This window comes from Anarrhichthys ocellatus, unplaced genomic scaffold, assembly GCF_004355925.1.
Source record: "Anarrhichthys ocellatus isolate YVR2014 unplaced genomic scaffold, GSC_Weel_1.0 scaffold43, whole genome shotgun sequence".
Taxonomy (NCBI): domain Eukaryota; kingdom Metazoa; phylum Chordata; class Actinopteri; order Perciformes; family Anarhichadidae; genus Anarrhichthys; species Anarrhichthys ocellatus.
The window spans coordinates 2,638,852-2,665,151 of NW_022280073.1; the positions used below are offsets into that span (position 1 = coordinate 2,638,852).

General features: G+C 41.9%; 1 protein-coding gene across 6 annotated transcripts in view; it reads left to right on the top strand.

Moving 5' to 3' along the window:
• The window catches only part of tsnare1 (T-SNARE Domain Containing 1), a 153,590-nt gene that overhangs the window by 62,632 nt on the left and 64,658 nt on the right, over window positions 1-26,300 (top strand). For all 6 annotated transcript variants that reach the window (XM_031868652.1, XM_031868648.1, XM_031868649.1 and 3 more), the window contains 4 exons: window positions 12,959-13,049; window positions 13,154-13,228; window positions 13,410-13,466; window positions 18,919-19,074. In XM_031868652.1, coding sequence (XP_031724512.1) covers window positions 12,959-13,049; window positions 13,154-13,228; window positions 13,410-13,466; window positions 18,919-19,074 — 379 coding nt within the window. The remainder of the gene's footprint in view (window positions 1-12,958; window positions 13,050-13,153; window positions 13,229-13,409; window positions 13,467-18,918; window positions 19,075-26,300) is intronic.

Below are 26,300 nucleotides of genomic sequence, written 5' to 3' on the forward strand. Positions count from 1 at the left end.
CACACACACACACACACACACACACACACACACACACACACACACACCAGTGATGGTAAGTACGTACATTTACTCACCAGGTACTTGAGTATCATTGAGATGGCTGTACTTTAATTGAATACTCTCATTTTTCTGCAACATTTCAGAGAGAAATATTACTATAGATTCTTAGCAACTAGACATCAACACGATACTTAACAAATCAAATGTTGACATGTTGACATAACAAGTGATTAACTTTGGAAATGATAATGCATTGCAAAAGAAGAAATAGCACACAGTAAAATGTGTTTCAGCTTCACAAATAATCTGCAGCCTTTCCCTGTTTTAAATGAGATGGAACGGAATCATTTTGATGTTTGAAGGTCTTACATTACGCTCTGGATAACTCTTACATTTTACAAACCAAACAATTCAATAAATCAAGGAAATATCAATAATGAAAATAATCTTTGGTTTAAGCCCCAAAACAATTGCAAAACATTTGCTCCTATTTCAATGTGCAAATAGATAGGTTGTTGTTGTTGTTGTTTGGCTTGAAAGACACAACAACTGACAATATTATCTCAATAAATACATGTATGAACAAACTGACACATGTTCTATTACACAGATGGTTATGGAAAGTTAAAACTACATCTCCCCCTTCGTACAATTCCAGAGCCTCTGGCTCCGCAACTACTTTACTCAGAGCAACTGTCAATCACAGCCGTCCATTATGATGCCCCCCGCCCCCCTATTGTATAACTTTTAATAACTAATTAAAACAAAACTCATCTTGCACAAACATCTGCGTGATAAGACCTAAAGTGACAGAAACCATCTTCACGGAAAACATATTTGCTGTGTACTTTGACTTTCCCATGATCGGTACTGCAGCCAGCCACCAGGGGGCGACCGGTATGTTTTGGCTTCACTCTTTGATCATGTTAAGATTTAAGATTCAAGATTCAAATTCAGTTGAAAACAATCTATGCTCTGGACAGCAGCCAGGCTTCTATAGCGGTGAGCATGTTGCCAAGAAAACGAAAGCGGCTGTGAGGCACCAACAATAATACGACTTGCAAACGCATAATAATATGCATAATAATAATATATAATAGCACATACATAGTGTCACCATGAATGTTATTAGATATATTGTATGAATTCACATCTTCTTCCTTCCCCACTGAAATGCACATACAGACACACCTTCCTGCAGCCTTTACACATGCATGCTACAAAGTTAGCGGTCCAGCTCAGTGTAAGCGTTACATTTATCTCTGCTCTCCAGAAAAGTGCAATTTTCTCTTTTTTTTCATCGCCCTCTTTCATATTGATTTTTTTTTTTAGTTGAGCTGCCAGCAATTACCAGATTCAAAGCTGATGACAAAGTGACCAATCTGAGATGATTGCGTCTGTTTAAAATGCATTATATCCCACTGTGTTGGCTGGCATGTTATCAATTCTATTGAACTTTCTTTTTTTATGATCGCCTTGGAAACTTAATGACAATGCTTGGCTGCTTTTATTTTTAACTGCCTATTTTTCTTCAGCAGTATTGATGCTGGATGCAAACAACACATCCAGTGCCTCCGACTGATGCAAATTGCAACCAGTATGATTTGTCGTGTTATGTTATATAGCAGCTTTGTGTTTCGAAAGATTGTTCCAGGAACCAGTCAAGAGGCTTCTCTGATTCAAGAATTGAATGGTGGCTCGTAGAGCTCATTAACTAGATGCTTTTGTTTTAAACAGTAGCTTTTCCTTTTGCAACAGTTTTCTATTGTCTTGGGTGACAAAAAGAAGGCACCATGCAGATTGAAAAAAAACAGCATCAAGGTTTCTTTATGAGGGTCCATTGACTGAAGAGAGTGAGCAACTGTCAGGTGAGAGTGAGTAGATTCATCTGTAGAGGAAAATGGTACAGAATGGTGGCAATATTCTTTAACCTTAGTATCACAATACTGCAGGACTGAAGTAAGTGGAGATGCTGCTTCTGGACAGCCCGGTCGCCAAACATGTTTTGGCATTGTACATTTCTGCAAACCATAGCATTGGGTCAGATATAATTAGGCATAATAACGATTATAACAAGGGACAAACTTCACTATGGGCGGGTGGGTCAAACAAACACAGGGCTTTCACTCAGGAGGCTGCTGTTCGTATCCTGTGTGAAACCAATACGTGTCACTGACTTTATGCCTATTGTGTAACGTTGTAGAACGTGTTATATAATGTAGCATTAAGTTCATTATTTACGGTGGTTACGTTGTTCCGGTTGTTATGTTACGATCTTACGCTATCATTTAAACACAAAACATGATCTTTTTTTTTTTGCAGGCAGATGTGAAACGTATTTATTAAATATATATTTGGTTCAGAAGTGTCGACATAGATATCCCATGGTTTGCAAAAATGTACAATACATAAATGAAACCCAAAATCTTCAAAGTCCCCAAACGTCTAGACTGCAAGTCTATCAGACGTGTTTTTCACTTCACGTCACACGAGACGCACATATTGAAAAGCATCGCTCGCAAAGTTATTGTTTTCTTATGGTCTGGCGTGCGCTCCTCTGTTGTGCCACACGTTGCGTTTTCAGGTGGTTTGTAGACGTGCATAAAAGTTACATATATTTTAAACTTTTCAGTGCCAGGCATGGAGTCAGAGCGCTCGTCACACTTGACCGAGGCAGCCAATCAAATCAAGCAAGAAGCGGGCTTTACTACTTTACCGCTGACTTCCTGTTTTGATGGCGGTAGATGTGGTAGGAATGGACATTGATATTAGTAATAGTTCATTACGATGAACAAAGCAACAGCAAGCGCTCGATGTCTGCACTGAATCTATTTTTCCCCCGTTATTTACATTGGACCTCAGCTCCACAGGCTCATCAGCTGTTTTGCCCGACTCGCTTTGCCAAGGAGCGATTTTGAAGCGGCCATGCCTGATGTAATGCGTCTTGGCGTGATTGGCCCCTCACACAACAGATCACCTCTCATTTTAATCTGTGCAGATGCAGACCTCCTCTCAGCTCCATCCGACTTAAAGCAGTGATTGAGGGCTCCAGGTCTATTTCATACGCAAACGTGAGGTTGATGGCCAACAAAAAAGCACAGAATAACTGTCTCTGGCAGTCAGTGGTGTGTGTAGTTCTGTTAGCTGTTAGCACTCAGCAGTGCGTGGCCTCAACAGTTTTGTCAGCTGTTGGTTGATAGCCAAACCCACCGTCCATAACAAAAAAAGGCGTGAACTGTTCTCCCCCACTGTCTCTGGACGCAGAGCGGCAGCTGAAAGGTGGCGATACACTCAGCTGTGTGATCCCATCCGACCGGAGTCCGTTTAAGAGTAGAGAGTAAGGAGTCAGCAGTTAATCAATTGCAGTATCAAACAGACAATAGAAGGTGGGGTCCTTCAACATGCAGTCATAAATGAGCGCCCAAAATAGTATGCAGTTGTGTGCAGCAGTAGGCAAAGACGGACACAGAGAAGAACCATACACATGCACACTTTCTACCAGCATATCCTCCTCCCCCCTCTTTTGCACACACATTTCAGTGTTGACAGAGACATATTTTCAGTAGAGCACTTCCCAACACAACTGTCAATAGCCAGATGTTTTAAAAAGCTACTCAGCGTGGCCGGACCGCATGTGCAGCTCTCAACAGAGATGAAAAGGAAGCTCAATGGCTCAACGGTTAGCTACTTCCAGGGTTTTTCAATACCCACACCCACCGGACCTGTTAAGAGAACCAATCCGCACCGCACCCGACCCGACCCGCAAACTCGCAACTTTGTGCATCATAGAAGCACAATTATCAATACAGAGGAGACAAAGACAAGGACTTGCTGGGTGTTTAAGAGAGAGAGAGAGGGTGACAGAGGGAGGGAAAGAGAAGGTGGACTGTTGTACGCAATGTTACTTACAGGAGCTGCGGGACCCATGGATCGACCCGCTTACCTCTATTATATGTAGTTTACATAACCTATGTTGTCTTGAATCAGATTTATGTATGCTGGGTCACTTCTCGGCCAGATGTGGCCCGCAGGCCTCCTATTGAATAAACCGGCTGTAGATGGTTAAGGAAGAGATTGGGGCCACGGTTGGGGTTAGGGTCTGCCAATTCTCTTGACGGAGGCAGAATCTGTTCACAGACTCAGACCCACCTAAGGGCAAAACCATCCCAGAGTGTTTGGTTTGCTCATGAGATTTTGACGTGAACCGATTACAACGCTGGAAGTGAAGGAACCTCAGATCAGTGTATACTAGATGTCAATCACAACAGATCATTCTCTCGTCACATGGAGCAGTGGTTGGGGGACTAAATTGCTTTTGAAAACAGAGAATGTCCTATCACCCAGTGGAAATCACATGCTTGACCCCCACCCATCCACTGACACCACCTACTCTGCTCCCCTCTCCCTGTGCCTTGTCCCCTTCATTATTAACTGCAGTAACAAATGGACTACTACCACTGTATCTGATCTCCATCCAGTCATGCTAAAAAAGGCCATTTGCAGGCATAGAGTATTAATATCACACACACACGTGTGTTATTCTCAATGAAATAAAAGGATGTCTTGTTTGTGGCCTTGGTTAGAACGGTAACCCGCCATCTTCTCGCCGCGCCATCTTCTCGCCCGTCTATAGGCAAAACAAAAGAAAAAGTCAAATCTCATGGTTAATAGAATTTGACCCGCCCCTGTAATCGTGGAAATGCACACGGCAAAAAAAGTCTAAGTAGATTAATGGCCGACACCCCCTGAGTGTCATTGTCTTTGTTAGCGCATTAGGCATTCACTGATGTTCCGGCTGTCACATGCCAGAGGACACAGGGCTGTGTTTGGAGGAGGGCGCCCCCGACTGACTGACGGCCTCTCTGCAGACGCAGCATGTTATAGAAACATCATGAAGCCACATAGACTCTACTGCAAGGAGGACATGAACTGAAGTGTAACATGAGGAAGTGAAACACATTCTGTGGCAAATAATCTCTTTCTTTTCAATTGTTCAAATATTGCTAGTGCTGAAAAGTAACAAATGACGTATATTACTTGAGTATATCCATTTTATGCTACTTTCCCCCGTCTACTCCACTGGGGGAGTGTGGTACTCTTTACTCATTTAATTGCTGCAGTTAGTTTGTAGATTGACATTCTCACACTGCACGTAATAATCTTAATCTATTTGTCTGTTTAATCTTATTTTACTTGAAAAAGAAAAAGTGAAATAATGATCCATTGTGGTGAGATCATTTAAACCTGAAATAGCAGTCTTTTATTTGGTCTTCTTTTTAGATCGTCACACTTATTTCTAGTTCTAGGACTCAATAACTAATAAATCATTACTTAGAAGGATGGAGATTGTTTGATCATATCTTATGATGCTTACATGTACTTGATGGATTGCTATGTTATTTAGTTCAGACTTAATTGTCTTACCATGCACTTGGACTACTAATGACATTCCCATCAGTCTCTGCTGTAATTTGTGTTTAATGCTAATCAGCAAAGGCTAGCATGCTAAAAGGCTAAACTAAGATGGTCAGCATAAACAAACACCAGCATGTTAGCATCGTCACTGTGAGCATTAGCATGCTGATGAGAGCATCAAATAGTTCAGCTTACGGAAGGGGTTTCAGAAGGCAAGAATATTGTCTCGCTGTCAGAGAATACACAGAAAACGCTCATATGTGTCATTCTGGAAGGCATTGACAAATACCTATTCTCTCCATAATTAGCTGGAATATTCATAACACACCCACATTATGGACCAGCAGGAACACGCACAGCTGCAGGGTCCTAATCGACATTTCCCACACGTTTACCGGCACGACACTAGAGGCCTCGGAGTCTCAGAACTGATAATTACCGTTCTGTGTAATCACAGACCAACTATTTAATACAAATTTGATTCCTAGAAAGCAGATAAATCAACGTTTCTCACCGGGCACAAGCACGGAACGGGGAGAAATGTCACAGCCATCTTTTTCAGACTTGCATCATGCCTGTGTGGAATGCACCTCTCCACCTCGTCCTCCTCCACTCTTACACAACAAGCGGGCCGGCATCACTCTGCCTCCTCAAACCCACGTGAAAGCACCACTTTTCATACAGCCATTGCGTATGTGTGAACCGACAGTAGGTGTATATTCTGCACATTTAAATGTCAGATGGATTTCATAACTGCAGCTGTGTGTGTGCCCATAACGGTATAATTTTACCGTGTTTGTGATCTGGGAGCTGAACTTTCCTTCCCTGTTGCTCTGAGTGGAAGGCTCTAGATGAGCGCCTGAAATGCATCCGGATAAATGTAGATATGGAAATGTCAAGAGTGTTTTGGATCAGCCGCCGCTCGCATGTGTAGTCAGCATGTCAGGCACATTGGAAATTTTTTTAAGATTCATTCTTGGGCATTTCATGCCTTTTATTTGATGGTGACAGTGGAGAGAGACAGGGATCTGGGGTAAGAGAGAGGAAATTACATGTAGCAAATGCTCAAACTGGGTGCTCGCTGCTCAGGGCATTTTCACCCATGTGGTATGCACCCCTAACCAGTCGGCTATCGAGTTGCCACAAAAGGAAAGTGCTAAATGTAAAGGTATCCCGTGTTAACGTTCAGCATTTCTCACCTAAATACATGTATCCTTGAGGCCGAACTATGATGCTGAATGCATTTCCTTCCTCATGAAACCAGCCCAACCTATGATTGAAGGACGACCCGCTCTTCCACTGAGCCACAGTCGACTCGCACCACACTTGAAGAGCCCATGACACCAGTCATTTTTTTTTCATATTTAAAGTGCTGAATTGTGGGTATTTTCCAACCCCAATATTGACTCTCCCCTTTGCCCCTGAGATGTTAACAAGACTACAAACAAGACAGGACGTCAAAGTGCTGTGTGCGTCATCCAACGCGCACACCTGATCACATGTTCTGACACTCTGCAATAAGCATTTTAAGCTGGGATCAGATTTGACAATGTTGTTGTGTTTTGAGATGATCACAGTTGGTATTGTAGTAGTAGAACACAGGCATGTAGGACATATGGTCCCTATTTATGGTCCCTATACACCTGTTCAACCAAATTGTGTCCAGATACAGAGTTAATTTGTGAATACCAGAGTGTGTGTAATTTTACAACAAAGAGGAAATATATACTAATAAATTGCTATAATATTACATACAATGTTATCAATCCTAACATGTACGTATATATATAGGAGATATAAAATGTCTCCAAAGTATCAAGTAGTCTGATCTTGGCATTAACAGTTGTCCGTCTCAGGTGTGTCTAACAGAACAGATGGGCTTGAATTATTCTCAGTCTAGCTGCCTAAGCAGCATAAGGATTGATGCTTCAAACTCTAAACACAACCCACAGTTGTTCTCATGCATGTATGTTCCCACATTAGCCAAGTTACTGGAAAAATATAATCAATCATATAAGTTTACTGAGGTATTTAAGGACTCATTGCACTACTTTTGTTACTCAGCGCTCCTCCTTTGAAGGATCCTTTAGGCAACTCCAAACCTCCATCATCACCTTTCACTTATACCAGCAGCTAGCTGGCAGCATGGAAAGAATAACTGTGGACTTATCAGGAGCTGCATTTCCTCTCTTTTGGAGAGGCTAAAGCTGTTAGAACTGCTTGTAGGGTGGTTAGAATGCCTCAGAAACCCCCTCCACCACACTAAAGTCCATTTCCCACTGGACAAAGAAATCTCACAAACATCCAGCTTTTGTCTCCAATGGGAAGGGTTATAATCCACACTTATTCTCTCTGCAGTAGTCACAGGTATTTATGGCCTCCAGCTCCGATCGACAGTGAAACATGACACCTGGGTGGACACCTAATATCTGCCACTTTTTCAGCGGGGGTGCAGTGTGACACGCGGAGAAATAAATTGAATAAATACAATCAACATGGATTATCATAAATTATTAACATAAAATACAAACAGTCAACTTGCTCATTATCGAAACACACTTCTTTTAAGCTAGACAGAAACAAAATAAAACAGAACTCAGTATAAGCGCTGGTCCCACCTGTAAAGTCCTTAAACTATGATTGCTGTCAGAAAACAGCACCCCCATACCCCCCCATACCCCCCCATCCTCAGTCACACCTCCCCCTGCAGCCAGCTGCTCCCAGACTCCTCAGTTCTCCTTCACCAGGGCCAGCCAGACCTCAAAGGAATATGAAACACCGAGCATGCAGGAGAAACACACAGCCGAGGTGACTGATTGAAATTCACAGTGGGAGCAATTCCAATCTTTTGCATGCTGTTTCTGGCCGCCTGGCTTTCGAGCTTGTTGTGGGGGAAGAGTGTGACTAGCAGATGTATCACCGTGCAGCTATACTGCAGAGGTCTTCTCTGGGGTGTTCAGTGGTGGGCAAGCTCTGATTGTTTGGTATCAGCGTATCAGTGGCGGGCAGGGCTTCCACTGACTCACGGATGATCCATTAGGGTTCATCAGCACCGAAGCACAGTTCACGTTGTATTGTTAGACTGCGAATTTTACCCTTTCACTTGCCTTTACTTTTGCCTGTCAAATGAATACAGCTCTCCATCTGTTATAAAAAGTTGCCAGTGTTTGAGTCACTTAAAAGTCACTCTAAGAAATCCTTCAAGTCCGATCTGCGTGGAGAATATGACCTCATCCTCAGCAGACAGCTGCTTCTTTTTATATCCACTTCCAAACTTAAAGGCAAAGCAATGACGGTTGGTCCATTGGTCAGTCAGAGTGCATGATGTATCAAATCCTACTGGCCCGTTGGTATGTCATGTACTAACACTTGTGAACCCTTTGAACTAGCCAGCTCTCCGCTAGTTTGCTAGATAGTTTGCTAATTCCACCATCATTTAAAGTCGAGATAAAATGAAATATTATTTTTTAATTCTTTAAGAGCACATTCCTGGTCACATTGGGCAACTTTTGTTCCTGTTAAACAAAATATAAAGTGTGCTTAGGTAAGGTGGTACCAAGCGATTTTACCCAATAATATCAAGACATCCATCGATTAATCTGCAACTTTAGTTACAACGGAGGTGTGTGTGTCAGTGTGTGTGTGTATTCTATAGCGGGGACAAGGACATGTACAAAGAGGCACAATACAGGTTTAGTAAGGCGGTGAGAGACACTAAACAACTGTACTCTGAGAAACTGTAACACCAGCTCTCAGCAAGTGACTCTGCTTCTGTCTGGAGAGGTCTCAGACAGATAACAAACTACAAACCTAAAACCTCTCACTCCATGAACGACCTATGCCTGGCAGACAAGCTGAACGAGTTCTGGTGTAGATTTGAAAGACAATGGGACAGTCCTGACCCCACCCCCCAGGGCTCCATCAACCAGCCCCAGAACACCAGGCCCCCCTCCCCCAGCTCAGCAAGGTCTCATGTTTCTGTACCACTCATTAGTCCATCCTCTGCTCCTCCATCACCGACTGGTACGCTGCAGCCACTGCCAAGGATAAGGGCAGACTGCAGCGCATCATTCGCTCCGCCGAGAGGGTGATTGGCTGCAATCTGCCATCCCTCCAGGACCCTGAAGCGAGCAAGAATGATTGTAGCCGACCGCTCTCACCCTTGACATAAACTGTTCGTGCCCCTTCCATCTGGCAGGAGGCTGCGGTCCATCAGGATCAAGACCTCACGCCACACGAACAGTTTTTTCCCTTCTACAGTCGGGCTCATCAACAAAGCCCGGGACCCCGACTGACTCTGACATCCCCAAGACAATTTCCTACCGGTCACTCTCCTGCACATCCCCTCTGTTTATTTATTTAAATACACTTGACACTTTTAACATTACACTTCATCATACTTGTTTATTGTACTGTTATCTGTTTGTTGTGCGCTTTATTTTATATTATTTTATATTCTATATATGCACTGTGTTGATTGTTGTTGATTGTTTGTTATGCACCACCCGCCATGACAAATTCCTTGTATGTGCAACATGCATTGGCAATAAACGGTTTCTGATTCTGATAAAAGTAGAGAATCTAAAGTGCTTTAACTACCATTTCACTGAGACTTTAATGCTACACTGGTTACAAAATGAGCCAAACAAAGTTGTCACTCATCTGGCTAAAGCAACCGACTCACTGTAAGTCAGTTTAGTTCATAATTTATTATCATACTAACTTTTCTCAAGCACACACGGATTCATTATCTCTTTACAGCCGCAATATAAGACGGAATTCTGGCGGCGTAAAGTCTTAAACCCTGATTAGATTATAAGTGTAGAGCTTTCTCACATAGAAGACACTCTGTCTGTCTATTATGACTTTGGCCACAGAGAGACACTGGCTGCAGTCCAATTTAATTATTTCCTCACAGTACATTTTTCTTTCCAGCAGCAACATTAACTTCTAGCCTGTCTACTTCCCTGACTCACCAACTCTTTAACCCTGCTCTGCTCAGACATGATGGGAGATGTTTGTCAGTTTTTTTGCCCATCGTGACACTTTGGCTTTTTTTCACAACAGATACTGAACTATAGTTACAATTCCCCTTCTAGTCCCAGTGCACTGTGGTCCGTCTGCTCCTCCTGCCACCAGCTACACGTAGATCAATATTTGAGGAGGCTACACAGCAGCAGAGGTGTGTTTGTGTAGCTGCCTATCTCTGTGGGGCAGCCCGTTATGGTGTCAAGTCTGGAGGATTGGAGTTAGCCTTTGGGGGGGAAGCGAGGCTGCTAAGTGGGAGGAGGGTTCTAAGCAGGATGACCTGCCAGCATAGATATTTAATAACTGTCTTAACCCGGACTTCCAGCGGATGTGGTGGAGGGTTGTGAATATGGCTGCACCTTCAACCTCTCACCCCGGAGAAGCTTTCCAGTAAAAACACGAAGGTACGGAGAGGATTTGGGCTGTGTTACACTGTTCAACTCCATCAGACTGTTAATGCTCTGTCACTCTGCCGGGCAAATGCAATCTCAACCCCATAAACCTGAGAGCAGGCTGGCTCAGAGAGTCCCGCAATGGCTTGTTCCTTTTTGTTTTTTTTAAAGGTGTGTGTAAATTGCTTCTGTTTTTTTGGCAGAGCAGCTTTTCCAGTGCTTTCCAAGATTCACAAAGATTCACAGAATGTCCGCTGTCAAATACACTCAGGGCTGTAAAGTCAGCGTTTTCATTTACGGTCAGGTTATGTTAGCAAAAAAAAGCTAGTTTTGATGTAAAAATGAATCTACTTTGGAAATGTACAGTAAAGGTCTTGTAGGAGTGTGGATGTGTAGTGGCGGTACAATGTGCAGTAATGCTGGATTTGATTGACACAAAATGGCCCAATCAGGTCTTTAACCCTGCTCAGTTGTCCTAAAAGTCGCTATTTTTTTCCATTTCATCTTGGAGAAGTTTTTTCCCATATTTTAAAATGATATACACATTAAGATATGTTTGTTGTTAGCATATTGTATCTCTCATGTGTTTAGGCTTTGTAAAAATAGCTTTTTTTGGAAATTGTGTTTTTAGTGTTCTGTGAAAGTATTTTACTCATTTTGTACATATTTTTTTTAACTGCATCTATCTACTGTTATCTTCCATTGATACCTTTCGCCACCGTTTTTATGTATTGCAGTACTCACCAATTTTGTAAATATTTTTGTCTATTGCTCTATACAATTGAGAAGGAAGAGAAAAATGACACATAGAGAATACATTGATGAAAAAGGGCGAGAAAAACAAGCAAAGATGAAAAGAAAAAAAAAAAGATGTCCCTGTGATGCCTTTCTTTTTTCATGCATGCTCTGTTGAAGGGGCTTCACGGTCCTGTACCCAAACCTTTCAATATTCATGAAAACAAATTACAACTTAGCAGAGAGCATTCATCTCTCAGCCCTTGTCCTCTATCATCCTACTTTTCACATTGCATAATTTCTATAAACATTGAGACTAAATAAATCTCTTTTTACCTCTACTTTATCATCCTTAGTCATTTTTTGAAATAGAGGGAGATAGGAAGGGAGAGTTGGAGGGGAGATGAACACAACAAATAGGCTTTTACATTTTAAGAGGGAGCTGACAGGAGAAAAATAAACATTCCTTTAAAGTCCCCTTCTTCCTCTGTATGTCCTTAGTTATCATACGATCTAGTGGAATAAACATCGTATATAAATAAATACAAAAATTCAATGTATATATAAAGTCACCAGAATCAAACCTGCTGCCTGAATGCATTGAATTGCTGCCATGTGAATGGCTAACCTGTATATACATATACAACTGTATATTGCCATTACTTAGTGATGGGACATTCTGTGTGAACAAGCAACATAGTGAAATGACATTTTAGTGCATTACCTGACGGCACCACAGAAACAAGAGAGAGGTCAACTCCATGTTGTTTGACCTTGAAAGTAGATCTTAGAGTATTACAGTTTGCTATGATACAGTGTAGAGTCTGGGGTGTTGGGATATGTAGTGTTTGTCTACATTCAGTCAGGAATAGGCGATATTTAACTGTGGGCCTCACATTTTCTACATAGCAAAAAGTGATTTACTTCCTGGCAGAAAACTAATGTTTTCTCAGACAGAGGACAAATTAATAATTAAAAAAAAAACATTGTGTACGTACCACAAGGAAGGGCATGTGCATTTATATTTGTGGGGAGTATTTATGGAATAATTAAGAAATTAAGTGAAACACAACTATGAAACAATCAAGAGGATGTAAAAAAGGTATGTTTTTGAGAGGTCTTCTGTCTTTTCTTCTGTGTTTTTGAGGGGCCTTCTGTCTTTTCTATTGATATATTAAGATGGTTATTTATGCCATCAAAGATAGGACCTTTAGATGTTTTTGACTTTTGTCTACTCCATAAGAATTTAGTTTATTTAGAATTTTCTGTACATGTTTACTGTTCATTTTATATTCTTGTTTGGTGTTCTAATTATTTGTAAGTAATTCAGTAAATGCTGTATCTCTCTTTCTCTCTTTGCTTTCCCTCCGATCTTTTATCCCCAGACACTCCATGCAGCAGCAAACCAACAAAGCCATCACCAGCACAAGCCAACTCATCAAACAGCTCTCTGATATAATCAGTGGCTCTTCACGGGTACCCCATGCTCCCCTTCCTCCCTCATTCACTCATTTTGAAGAATAAACAGTGGATTAAACAACATTAGAGCTAATTAAGTTTAATCTTGCTTTGTTGCACAGCAAGACCGTCTGCACCTGACCAGACTAAAGACCGAACTGTCAGAGTCTGTGCAGCGCTATGGGGATCTGCAGAAGGTATTCACATGTATTTACTTTCAGTCAACATATTCTTATTAATCAGATGCTCCACTGACGGAAAGTTGTTCATATCTTAAGTGCTAATTGTTCCACATACATGGAGGAATAAAAACCATCTGATCTCTTTAATGAGGAAAAACTCTTCTGAACTCTGCCTCTTCATTTGCTCCTCTTTCAGAAAATTGCAGAGCGTTCAAGGGCCTTGCTCCCTCCAGCACAGACAGACAAGAAGAAGGTGAGCTGATGAGAACCTTCCCTTTGTTTCACTGTCATTCAGAAAAGAGCAGCTTGATGAGATGACATTTCTCTGCTTGATTGCATCCTCACAAGGGCTCTTTTGAAGCTCTGTCTGGTCTCTTCCACTCAGTTATATTACACTGGACTCCATTCATCACATCCAACTCTTATGCTCTGCCTTTCTTTTTTTACATCACAATCTAAATTGGTTATTGGCAGGAGTTTATTTCCACTGTGTAGCCCTGTGAAAGCTTATAGATAGACGGGGTGTCTGCATAAGAAGGACCCCAGTCCCTTTCACACAGTGAGGCATACAGCTTATTAATTAAACACTGGAATCGGACCAGTGCTCTGTATTGGGACTGAAGAAGTTGGATAAGTTGGTATGCACCCATAGACAGAGTCCGGCTGTAGCTTCATATTTAGCGTACCGACATGAAAGCAGTATCAATCTTCGAAATCTAACTCTTGGCAAGAATAAGCGTATTTCACAAAATGTCAACCTTTTATGTTGTAAATAGTTACACATGAATAGTATGACCACCGGTATCACTAAGGAGAAAGCTCTGAGTTCAGTTCAGCAACGGAACAGCACCTCTGTGACTCACTCAACAGTACTTCAGTGTTTGGGAGGTTTGAACTCTTTTTGATTGAAGGACCCATCTTGTACACCACCTTGCCGCTGAGCTGAATGGAAAAATCATTTACAGCATCAACTCCTCAACTGGTTGGACAGTAACAATTCTGTGAAGAACCACTTTGCCCACAAAGAGCCTCTAAAAATCCATCTTTTCTTTACAGAGAAGAGAGTCATATGTATTAGGGTTTATGTCCCTCTGCAAGGTCCTGTACTGCTAGAGGTAAAAGGGTTTGGGGGTGGCGAGCTGTATGGTGCGTTATATAAATCTGACTAACCACAATGCATAGCAGCAAGTTCACTAATCAGTGACTACACTGTGGAAGAATAAATTGGTCAAACTACCGCTACATCCAGTATGAGCAGTGGCAGTTGGAGAAGAGTCTGTGTTTTTCTGCTGTGGAAAAAAAGTGGTTACATTTTTCTGTACACAGACAAATGGTGAGAGGCGTCCTGACGGCTGATGCAGATACACACATTTGCACTTCAGATATTTTGCAGATCAATGCAAATGTTAATGACGGCTTTCCACCCACATCTTTGAATCCACGTCATCAGGGTCAACTGGAATCGACTGCAGGAAACAGAAGAAACTATGAACTGTTCATATGAATTTGTACAATAAGGTGTCAGAATGATTGTCTTGAGAGTCTCCCCCATCTGTGTGATGCACTAATATATTCTACAGTGTGTGCTGGGCAGTATGCATGTGGAGGAGTGAGCATGACGTTACAGAGTTTGTTGAGGAGTGGTGAGTCAGATCGTGGTCAGTAGACAGGACGCCGTGACTCAGTGCGCGTTGGTCCTTGTGCGGTGACCCACACCGACCCCCTCTACCATGAATTAAGCTGTGCAGTCAGCCATACAAAGGTGGAACATATTAGCAATGCAAACAAAAGTCAACCAGGCCTTTTCTTTGCCTATAGGTTTGAACATGTAGCAACCAGTACACAAGTACAGAGTGTACAGATTTGCATGGATTACCATCCACGTTCTCAGATAACCCCTACATTTCTAAGCACTGGGCCAAAATCCACTGTTGAAATATCAGTACCTGGCTAAACTTAATGGACATTAAAAATTCAACGTTCCAAAGGCATTGAAATACGATGGAGAATGTGGACCCTCTCTCGGTCACTGCTTTGGCCTTAATGGTCCTTAATGGAAAGGAAAAGGAACTTTTGAACTTGAAGAACATTAGCCACGTTTGCACCAAGGAGTTCCTGGTCATTTTAGTCCAGGACGACTTTTCATGGAACTAAAAGGTTCATTCATCACATTGTTGTCTGCTTTCCAATAGCGGTCTGAAGACTGACGAGGTCACAGGGTTAAACGCACTCTGCAGCCTGAAGTTCAGTGTGTCCGCCTGTTACATCTAAAATATAAGTTGATAAATAGAAATAAACCTGGTTTTGTCTCACTGCAACAACATGAACTGCTTTATGGTGCTTACTGTTGTAATTACTGGATGTAATGAATGAAATGCAGAGGAGGAAACTGAAACTAAGAGAGTCTGTCTATCAAAGTAAACCATCTATTGAACGTTTGATGGTTAGATGTTGTTGCTGAGAATGTAACCAGAGTCAAACAAGCAGAGAATACGTTTGTATTTGTCTCATTCACAGCACACACAGCTGTCTCTCTCCCCTCTACCACTCGCTCTCTCTGCTTGCTTGCGCTCTCTCTTACTTAAAATGCTAAAGCTTTCTTTTATTTATGAGAATGCATCAACAATGATTTGTATGCAAAATCTGCCAAGTAACTACAGCTTCCCAATACACAATATTTCCCCTCGAATAGCAGCAAAAAAATGGAAATACTCAAGCCAAGTAGCTCAAGCCATCCTGCAGCAGTACTATAGTAATACATTAAGTAAATGTACTTAGTTACATTCTAGCACAGAGAATCCAACATTGTTGGATTCAGTTAGACTAAGGCTACATCCACACTAATACGTTTTCGTTTACAAACAGAGTTTTAAAAATGATCTCTGTCCAGACTAAAACGCCTGAAAACGAATATCACGTGACTCTTCACGTACACTGGGCATGCAGGTGGGTGCCAGTGTAAACAGGATGTAGATTGGTTGCTTAGTTAAAAAAAAGACAGAGTAATAAAGTAGTCTTTAATAAAGAAAGGTCGTGTTTGATACTTAAGATCTTCCTCTATAAACTCAGACACATTTTGTGGTTTTATTTTTCAGACTTAATTACAACGCTGCAGGTTTTGCTCTATTTGATGAAAGTCATTTTAAAATAAGCATTAATAAGGAAAGGCAAGTCCTCCGTTTTGTGTCCGTCATCCTCCTCAGAGCCACTAACCGTGACTTCAGACGTCCGCTCCGTAGCGCTGATACACACTGGACACGCCGCTCGCTAATCGCTCCAATAACAGCTGCAGACTTTAACTGGACAACAGCTGGTAGTAAAGACAACACGGTCAGCAGCACCTGTAATCAGTTGTCCATGTTGAATTAACCTGGTAGTCGATTGGTAATCAATGTTGTTGTTTGTGATTTTCCGGGAAATGGTCACGTGATATGGGCGTGACGAATCAGGGAAGGACACGCCGTGACTGCTAAGAACCAGTGGTGTATAGTAACGAAGTAGAAATACTTCGTTACTGTACTTAAGTCGTTTTTTTGGATATCTGTACATTACTACTTATATTTCTGTTGACTTTTACTTTTACTTCACTACATTTTGCAAAGAAAACTGATACTTTTACTCCGATACATTTCCCCTGAAACCTTCGTTACTCGCTACAAAATCAAATCCATCTTTCGAAAAAAAATGAATCATGGTGGAACAGAGACTGCAAGCAAGCAGGTTTGGCAAATCAGTGGTCCTAGCTTGCAAGTTAAATCATTGGTTAATCACGTTAATGCACAATTACAAACAAGTGCTCTCAAAGTCGCTGTGTTTTGATTCCCAGTGATGCCCAGGATGATATATGCTATAGCTAGCGAGCGACTACATGTAGAATTCCACTCTACGATGACTGATTTCATGATGGAAGCAGAAATGGAAGCACCTGCTACTCACACAACAAACGACGGTGGTGACGAAGACCAACACCCGTGGATCGCTAGCGAGTTAGTGAGCTGAGGAAGTGTTGACAGTTATAGCTATAATTATTGCAGCACTAGTTGGCTAACGTTAGCTAGCTTAACGTTAGCTAGCCACCACACCATAGGATTGACAGGAGCCACGAGAGCACAGCATTAGGGGAATCCTTCCCAGCTGTGCGCAAGCTGTCTGAGAAGCTGAACACACCTCTACCTGCTTCAGCGGCCTGTGAAAGGCTATTTAGCATCGCAGGACTAGTCTTCAGCCAAAGAAGAGCGAGACTGAATTCTCGCAATTTTGAAAACCAACTTCTTTTGAAGATGAACAGGACATTGTTCAGTTTCAAATAATGACTGGGTTGTTACTTTCGGTGCTGCTTTAGTATTGATCATCTTTTGATATTTGAGTCATTTTGTGGATGATCAGATGGAGTTATGATGGTAGCAGTCGCCCAGTTGCAGATTCAGCTTGAGCAAAACCTTTGCCTATTGTGTTCAAATCAGGCCCATAGGAGTTTACAAGGCAGGTGTCCTTTCTCACAACACTGACCTGATGCATCAAGTGGATATTTGTTGCTGAACACAATATTATGCATTTGGCCTCTACATCCTCTAGTCGGAATGAGCATACTTATAAACGCACTGTTACAACTCCTTCATAGTGTCATATTGCTTTTCGGAGAATGATAAGTTAGTAGTTGCAAAAGTATACTTATGTACAATATATTATGTTGAACATTGTTGCTCCTGGATGGATCACAGCCAATCCAATTATTGTCAACACAGCTCCATGTCCTTGGTCATGGTGGCCACAGCACTTAAAAGAATAAACTTCATAATTCTCAAAATTCTGACCCTTTGCTTTTTTATTAACAGCATTTACTTGTACTTTTACTTTCAATACTTAAGTACATTTAATATCAGAAAATTACTTTTGATACTTAAGTACAATAAATATCAGATACTTTAAGACTTTTACTCAAGTAGTATTCTAATAGGTGACTTTTACTGGAGTAATTTTCCAGTAAGGTATCTTTACTTTTACTCAAGTATGGCTTTTGGGTACTTTATACACCACTGCTAAGAACCAATCAAGTAGCGAACGCGGGAGTCTACGTCATCGTTTCCAAACTTATGTGTTTACGCTCGTCCACACGAGGAGGTAACCCCGGAGATTTTAAACGTGTCCGTCCTCGGGAGAGTTTTAAAACTCATCCGTTTTTGGTGCTCTGAAACTCCGGCGTAGTGTGGACGCTCAGTGTAAACATAGCAAAACATATATGTGTTTTCAAATAGAAAGGTAGTAGTGTGAACATGGCCTGAGTGTCGAACATAGGTATATACTGAGTATATAGATGATCAGTATTATATTGAAGTGAAAAGAAAACTGATTGCAAATGAGCAGTCATTTAGCCTCTGGAATTTGATCTACATATATTACAGAAATGTCATTTGAACTAAATCCAACCCATTGCTACCAGAGGCCTGAACAAGTCTTGTTGAACAGTATGGTCCTGTTCTATGGCTGCTGTTCTCAGGTCTGTGTGTCAATGACCCCCTCTAAGGCCTTTGCACTAAACGTTAATGCTGTAGCCGGTCATGGTTATGCTAACCACGATATACACAGTTGATAAACACCAAATTCAAAATACTCGCCTGTGAATATTTCGCATCAAAACTATTCAAACCAGCAACGATGCGACAGTATATAATCAAATTGAATGTTTGTTTGTGTGTGTGCCACAGAGTCCTCAGACCCCGTTCACTGAGCAGATGGAGCAGGGTCCACTGTTTGGAGAAGCAGTAGACTCAGAGGAGGTGGCTCAGGCTTTCCTGTCTGAGATCAGTGAGGAGGACGTGGAGGTGCTCCGCCAAAGAGAGGAGGCCCTTCTGCAGATCGAAGTAAGAACACTGACATCCCTTCAGCTTTATATCTTTATACATTTATACACCTCAGGTGTCCCGTGTGCAGCCAATGAGAGGCTTCACAGGAGCAGCTGGGGATCAGAAGCCTTGCTTCAGGGCATCTTGTCTGTGATTGCGCCACACTTCTAACAAACTGTAAAGGCCTGAACAGTTTCCACCGTCAGTATAGTTTGTGCCTGACTCAGGTTATAATGATCATGATGAGCGACAATGGGCCCCGAGACACAGACACTTAAACTCCCCCCCCCCCTTCGTACAGAGCAGCAGCCTTCCTGTATTGCATCTTGTTCAGGTGGATGCTGTGGGCTGAAAACAACGGTCAAACTCCATATTTTGTTGATGCTGGAGCCTCACTGAGTGACTGGGGGAAAACAAGTGGCAGCCTCTCAGCTCCGGAGCTGAGGAATGAATCCAACACGAAAGCGCCCTGAACTGCAGCTCATCCAATGGCCGCATGAGGCTGGCCGTGTGTGTGGTGTTGTTGCCTTGTGGTTAATATTTTTTTGCAAATATCGGACAAATAATATGGCCTACTGAATATGGCCTATTCATTGTATGCATGATATAAAAGAAATATCATGTCTGACATAGTATTGGCAAACACATTTTCTCTATAACGCAATTGGTTGATGCCTTCATTTGTAGCAAAAGCTCAGAAAACTCAACCTGGATCCAGATCACTTTTTCGCCATGTTATATTTGTGATCTCAGAGAAGGCACTCTTCAAATAAACACTAGTTTAATATCTATGTATTGACCTGTATTGCAAAAACTAGTTGTTTGTTAAAGCCTTAAGTCTGTTAATTTTCTTTTTTTTCTTCTTTTTGTCCCCAGAAAACGATCACAACAGCTGTGAAAGCTCCATTATTGTCCAAAAACTATTAAGAACACATCAATGAGCCACATTCTATCACTGGGAGACATGTTCTTTCATCACCATGAACACACACATTGCAGTTTATATTGACTCAATCCCACATACACCGTCCTGCTACCTGAAATACTCACTAGAGCATCAAATGTCATCAATTCGCTAATGGAAATGGTCCTCAACAAATGCACTTTTTCCTCTTGTCATAGTAATGTTTGTTAACAATTACAGTGACCAGCTGTTCTAGGAATATACTTCAGTCTTCAGTTGGAAACAATGGGCTTGGGAGTGGCACTAGCCATAAAATGTTGAACCTCTGCAGATATATATATTTCACACATGTCCCAGAAGCCAACAAAATGCCACTCACGGTTCACTCTCCCCACTCATGTATTCCCAGCCAGCCAAAATCCAAACCAACAACCATGTGATTATAAGCCTGTTTACCGATGTCCTCCGAGGGCCCCAAAGCTGCTTGCACCTTGTGTCAGATGAGAAATGAGAACCTGTGTTTTCCTGTGCATGTCCTACGGTCTTATACACTACAAATAAGAGGCCCCGGCTATTTACCTTTAAAACAGCTCAGGTATTCCAGATTGAAAACACCTGAAAAACAACAAGGAAAGACAAACTAGGTATTTGTTTTCTTCAAATATTGCCTCCCAGGAGGCCGCCACATGCCAAGTTAGTAACTAGAAACTCAATCCGGCTCCGTCTTCTTCTCCCGTCTCCAAAAGCTTATTAGTATTTTGTCACAGTACCAATGCTGCTGCAGGATATTGAATGCTACCCAATTACTAAGGTGCTTATATAGACTTGTTTGTTCCTTTACCTGGGTAGAGTGTGTATGGAATCATAATGTTTCCACACTTATCTTTTGAAGCCAGCATTAGAGACCACATCATTCTGTTAAATACTGTAAAATCATGTCTAAATATATATAAGGTCAGAGCCTGGATGCCAAACATTAATCCATCCATCCATTCATCCATTATCTATAACCACTTCTCCTTCGAAGGATCATGGGTGGCTGGAGCGGATCCCAGCCGACTGGACGAGGGGCGGGCTACACCCTGGACAGATAGCCAGTCAAACACAGGGCTGACACATAGACAACCATTCACACTCACATTCCAACCCGGAGAAAACCCACCCTGACACAGGGCACCACAGTCGCTAGACTAAATGTTCTTCTGCAAACCACAGGATATGTTGAATCTTGATATTTCTGAGCCCATAATACAATTCACATCAGCCTCGTGGTACATTTTCAGAAATGCTCAATATCACATTCAAAAGTTTCATCAGTACCAATCGTTTCACAGCGTTAAACGATTGGTACTGATGAAACTTTTGAATACTTCGTTGTCCATCTCAGAACCATATCGCCGAGTTAAAGCGGATAGAAGCCAGGCACACGGCACTGCTTTTAAAATGACAGGCCCGTACATGGCGGTCCAGCTTCTCTCATCCAGAGGTTTGAGGACTAATGATAATCTCTTAGGAGCACTTTACAGCATAATGAAGATGTATCCCCGTGCTTAGTCGGAGCTGTCTGAACTCCAATGTTTCACATCGGCTAATGCCACCGCAGGAGCTGAATAGGAGAAGAAGAAAAAAAAAGAAAAGAAAAAAGAAGAGCATCAATCTCTCCCAACAAAGTGACACGCAGTGAAAGAGCGGCGGCAGGAATGACAGCTTCATTTCAGCGCGGCCGCCGAGATGGGCCAGTCAGATGTTTGGTGTTCAGATGGGGTCGTCTGGCCGGCGCTTTAGTCATAGCAGCATGGATAAATGTCATAGTCGGTGCTCAGGCAGGTGCTGAGGGGCTTGCCGCTGTTTCTTCGGGGAGAGTGATGGTATCTGACAATGTGCTTTTCAACTCCACACCAGTCTCCTCGCCTCCGTTCTTGTCATCCAAGCACACAGCAACACCCCCCCCCCCCCCCCAACCCCCTCCTCATCACTTCATACCACTATATCAACAGTGTTTGCCGTGAGTCCCGACACACCTCACTTTTCTTCGCTGCTCCCCTCCCAGATGACAGAGATCCAAGTGTTTGTCATCGTTATCAGCGCCCGTCTCTCTGGAAAGAAAAAAAAGGTTTGATGTGTTCGCAGGTTAATTTTGTCGTCCTCATAGATTGGATGCGTTTGTGTGAACTCCTGGCTGCAGCTTGTCAGTCACGATGCGTAAGTGTTGTTTTTTCTGGGGTTTACAGAGTTTAGCCTTCCGACACCCATGTGTCAATTTACAGCTTGTAACATGCAGATTGTCTTTACAAAACAAACTTCTGTGTTCACAGGAAACAAAAGCTCGTTACTTGCATAGTTTCTTTTAACATCACAAAAGTTGTATAGGAACCACCTAGGTTTTAGGTTTACTTGGTTAGGTTCAGCCAACAGCAGTAATTGGTGAAGTTTCGGAGAAGTTTCTGGTTTGGGTCAAAATAAGTAGGTTTGTTACGCAACTGGCGTCAGTTAAGTAAGTCGGTTACGTAACAAAAGTAAGATAACATAAGTCAAGGTTGACAAACAGCAATCTCCTGGGTGAAAGTCCTGTGTTTCCATGACCTATATTCAACCTGGCTTCCCTCCCAATACAGACTTTCTCACTCTTTAAACTAAATCAGTTGCTCCGAGTGTCCACTAATGACGCAAATGGGTTTACATTGGAGTTAGTTGAAACCCTGGTGCGTCTCATCGAGACTTTAAAGGGTGCGTTGGTATCAGACGCTGTGGGGCCTGACCAAGCGTTGGTATTTGACGGGTTGTGAATGGGAACGGGTTGATTTCTCAGTTCTCTGAATTAAATATGATATATTTCATAAGCTACGTCAGTGTTTGTCAGCTTCTTTTGAATAGTGGACACCTTGTGAAGCGCTTGCATTTATCAAGGACCCCTCCTAGGAGACTACAGGCATCTTCGCTGCACCTGTGTGAGTAGTTCCTTCGACTCAATCATCCTGTTGAATACAGATGGAATGTGAACTGTACAGCCAGCCAGTGTGTTTTCTTTCACATTTGCATCCCATGGACACTGGATAGGTTTTCACTTTAATACAGGGGGGCTACTGTGGCTAAGTGGATAGCAGGGCCGTCTTTCAATCAGAGGGTCGGCGGTTCAATCTCCGGCTCGGCTAGTCGCATGGCCATGCGTCCTTGAGCAAGACACTTAACCCCCAAAATTGCTCCCGTAGCTGTGCCTACGGTGTAGAAATGTGATAGACTCTGAATTGTAAGTCGCTTTGGATAAAAGCGTCTGCTAAATGACAAATGTAATGTAATACCAGCCGTGACTTTCAGGGGTCCATGAATATATCAAACAATATGCAAAACATATTCAGCTAAAAGTGAATGATTATCAGAACAATGAACATGGTATTTAATTATGACCTTCTTACAAGCACACATGTCCTAGATTAGAAATAACGTGATTTTTTGGACATATTGTCCTTGAGTATAGTTATAATATTCCACATGTTCTGACAAGAAATATTCAGAATAATCCAGCCTCTACAGCACTTCCTGCACATCCCAATCCCTAGACTGTCACCTCCCAGCTGCACTTTATATGCTTTGGCACAGGAGATCATTCCATCAAAAATGAATTCATAAAAAAAAACGCATAACAGAGGACAGCTTTCAAGGGGAATCTGAATACAACACCTGGCCGAGTGAAAGAGAAAAAAAAGGCCCACAGCAAAGCGTGCGTGTCTGTCCTACCAATGCGTGCTCAGGACAATCCATCCACAGAGTTTACCCTTGAGTAGAGACAGGTAGAGTGGGAAACACCACATATAAATCATCCCAGTAGACGGACACTACAACTTTTACACCCTCAGCAGAAAGGATCGGCGGGAAAGTGGTTTATTAGCAAAAGCATGTGTTATTAACCCTGGCAATCAAAATCATATTGATTTGTTCTCTCTCTACACATGGAAGCTAATAGTGTGATGGCAGATCACGTACTGCTTACTAGCTCCCTCAAAATGAGAATATCACCCTTCTGTGAAATCCAACCGCTGATATTCCACTCGAACTTGATTATCCACCGAAGTGTATTAATACAGATTTAGGGTTCCACTAATGAGTGACACTGTTCACACAGTACATTTCTCTCTTACAGTTTGTCACTACTGCAAAAGTAAGACGCAGGCAAGAAAAATAATCGGCACAGCAGGTAAATTAAAGCATTTCTAATATCCCCAACAGTATTACAATATCCTGTTAACGAGCTCTGACACGTTGCTGAAATTGAATTGAAGTAGAGGTAAAAGTATTTGTGTTTAATGAAAGATAACTCAGTTAGAGGTTTTAACTCTATTATATTTTACGTGCAACGTAAAATGGTTTTAAAGGAAGGGATTTAATTACATTTTAATTAAAATTTAATAAAGTGAATCATGAAATCAAAGAAAGTGACTGTTCTTTTTTTCTGGTGGCTTTGAAGAGAGTGATATAAAGGCTTCGCTTCCCCGTCTGAAAGGTCTGTCTGATGGCTACGGGAGCAGAAGAAAAGCAATTTTAGCCATCTGAAAAGTAATCAATATCACTTTAAGTATACGCTTTATATGGTATATTTTCAGAGCTTTACCAGACAGATCTTTCCGACATACTTCTATCCCTCCCATTAACCTCAAAATCAATAACTTTACCCTGCAGGAAACAGAAGCTGCTAGTTTACCACTGCACTGATCCATTTGTTTGTGTTAGTGTGTGACTTTCGGATCCAAAGTACCACGGCGTCTACAGCGGTGGATAGCTCAGCTTCTGTGCGAGTACGTGCCAGCATCTCCATACTGGGAGCGTATGTTTATATATGTAGCAACATCATGAAGAAACTTACAACAGGTCACATCGGGAAAGTTTTTTATGTTTTTAAACCCGAAAACACACATACTTTGACCGAAATTCAAATGTTTGGATTGTAATACATAAGGAACACCACTGGGAAGCTACAGAATGATACAAAGAATAAAAGTGCTGTTTGAACCTAAACCATGATTCTTCCGTTTAGTGTTTTTTGTGTCTAAAGCCTCGTCATATCATGAAACAGATTAATTTCTTGACAGTGATTTGTAACAGTTTTAGGAGGCACAGACAAATGATCTCATCCTGCTGATCAGGGCATGGACAAAGTATGTAGTTGTTAATTTGAGGGACTTGTTGGGAGGGACAGATGGACAGACCCTGAGGCAGACCACGTGTGTGGCAAAAAGTTCAAGTGCACAAAGCGATTCGCTAATAGTTACAGGAGTAAATGTCATTCGTCGCCTCGATCCTTGTCATTTCTAAATCACAGAGGAGGAAGCAGGTTGAGCCAGAGCAGATTGTCTCTAATATTTTCAGCGTGGTCCCCTTGCTGCCCTTCAGGCCCTGCTGCCGGCGTCGCGTTATCGTATTCAGAGGCGTTAGGTCCTTGGGCTGTAGCCGGTGAGGAAACATGATTTTACATATATAAACCGTTTATTCAGTGAGAGCAAAAGAAGAGACCTCTCTCACGTAGTCGGTGGGGGAAAAGTGTCATCGTTTTTTTTCACCAGTGAGCGTGCAAGTAAATCTGCTTAACAGTTTTTTTTCCGGCTGTGGCAGTGACGCTGTGTCCTGTTGCCCGATGCCTTTGGGCTCTGTTGGGAGATGTGGGGATAATTTCATATCAGCATTAAGCACACTTATTAAGGAGAGTGCAAATGGGTTGTTGGGGGGGGGGGGGGCATGACTGAGCATAAGAGAGAACAGCAGATAAACCCAGCCACTTTGATCATTCATATCTACATATAACTATGTTTCTTCTAATCTGTGCCATGGTGACAATGTTGTGTTATCATTCATATACTCAGACATCAACGTGAACCCTGGGCTGTCATTGGGCTTCCATTCTTTAAGCTAGAACAACAAGACAGGCTTTCTTGAAACGGTGTCTCTGAGTTCCAATTTGCTAAATGCCTTTAACTTCATTCAACACATCTGATTTTTAATAGAATTGAAGGGGAAAGAAGGCATTTATAGGAGTTTTTTTAATCTAATTTTAATTCATAATGAAGATAAGTAATAATTATTCTTGAACATGCAGCAACAAACAAACAGTCATCATCCATACACTCCCCACAGTTTGCTGATTGGTCTGGCCTCCAGCTGCTGGGCTAAATTGGTTCTCAGTGGATGTTACTAAGACTGAACTGTCATAAGAATGAGACGGAGCACAACATGTGACATAAAAGCAAACACTAACACGCACATAACAAATATCTTTTTATACATTTTGGTCAGTGCTATGTGTAATCACGAATAGAGAACAAGTCTGTTGAAATAAGTGGTCATGAAGTCA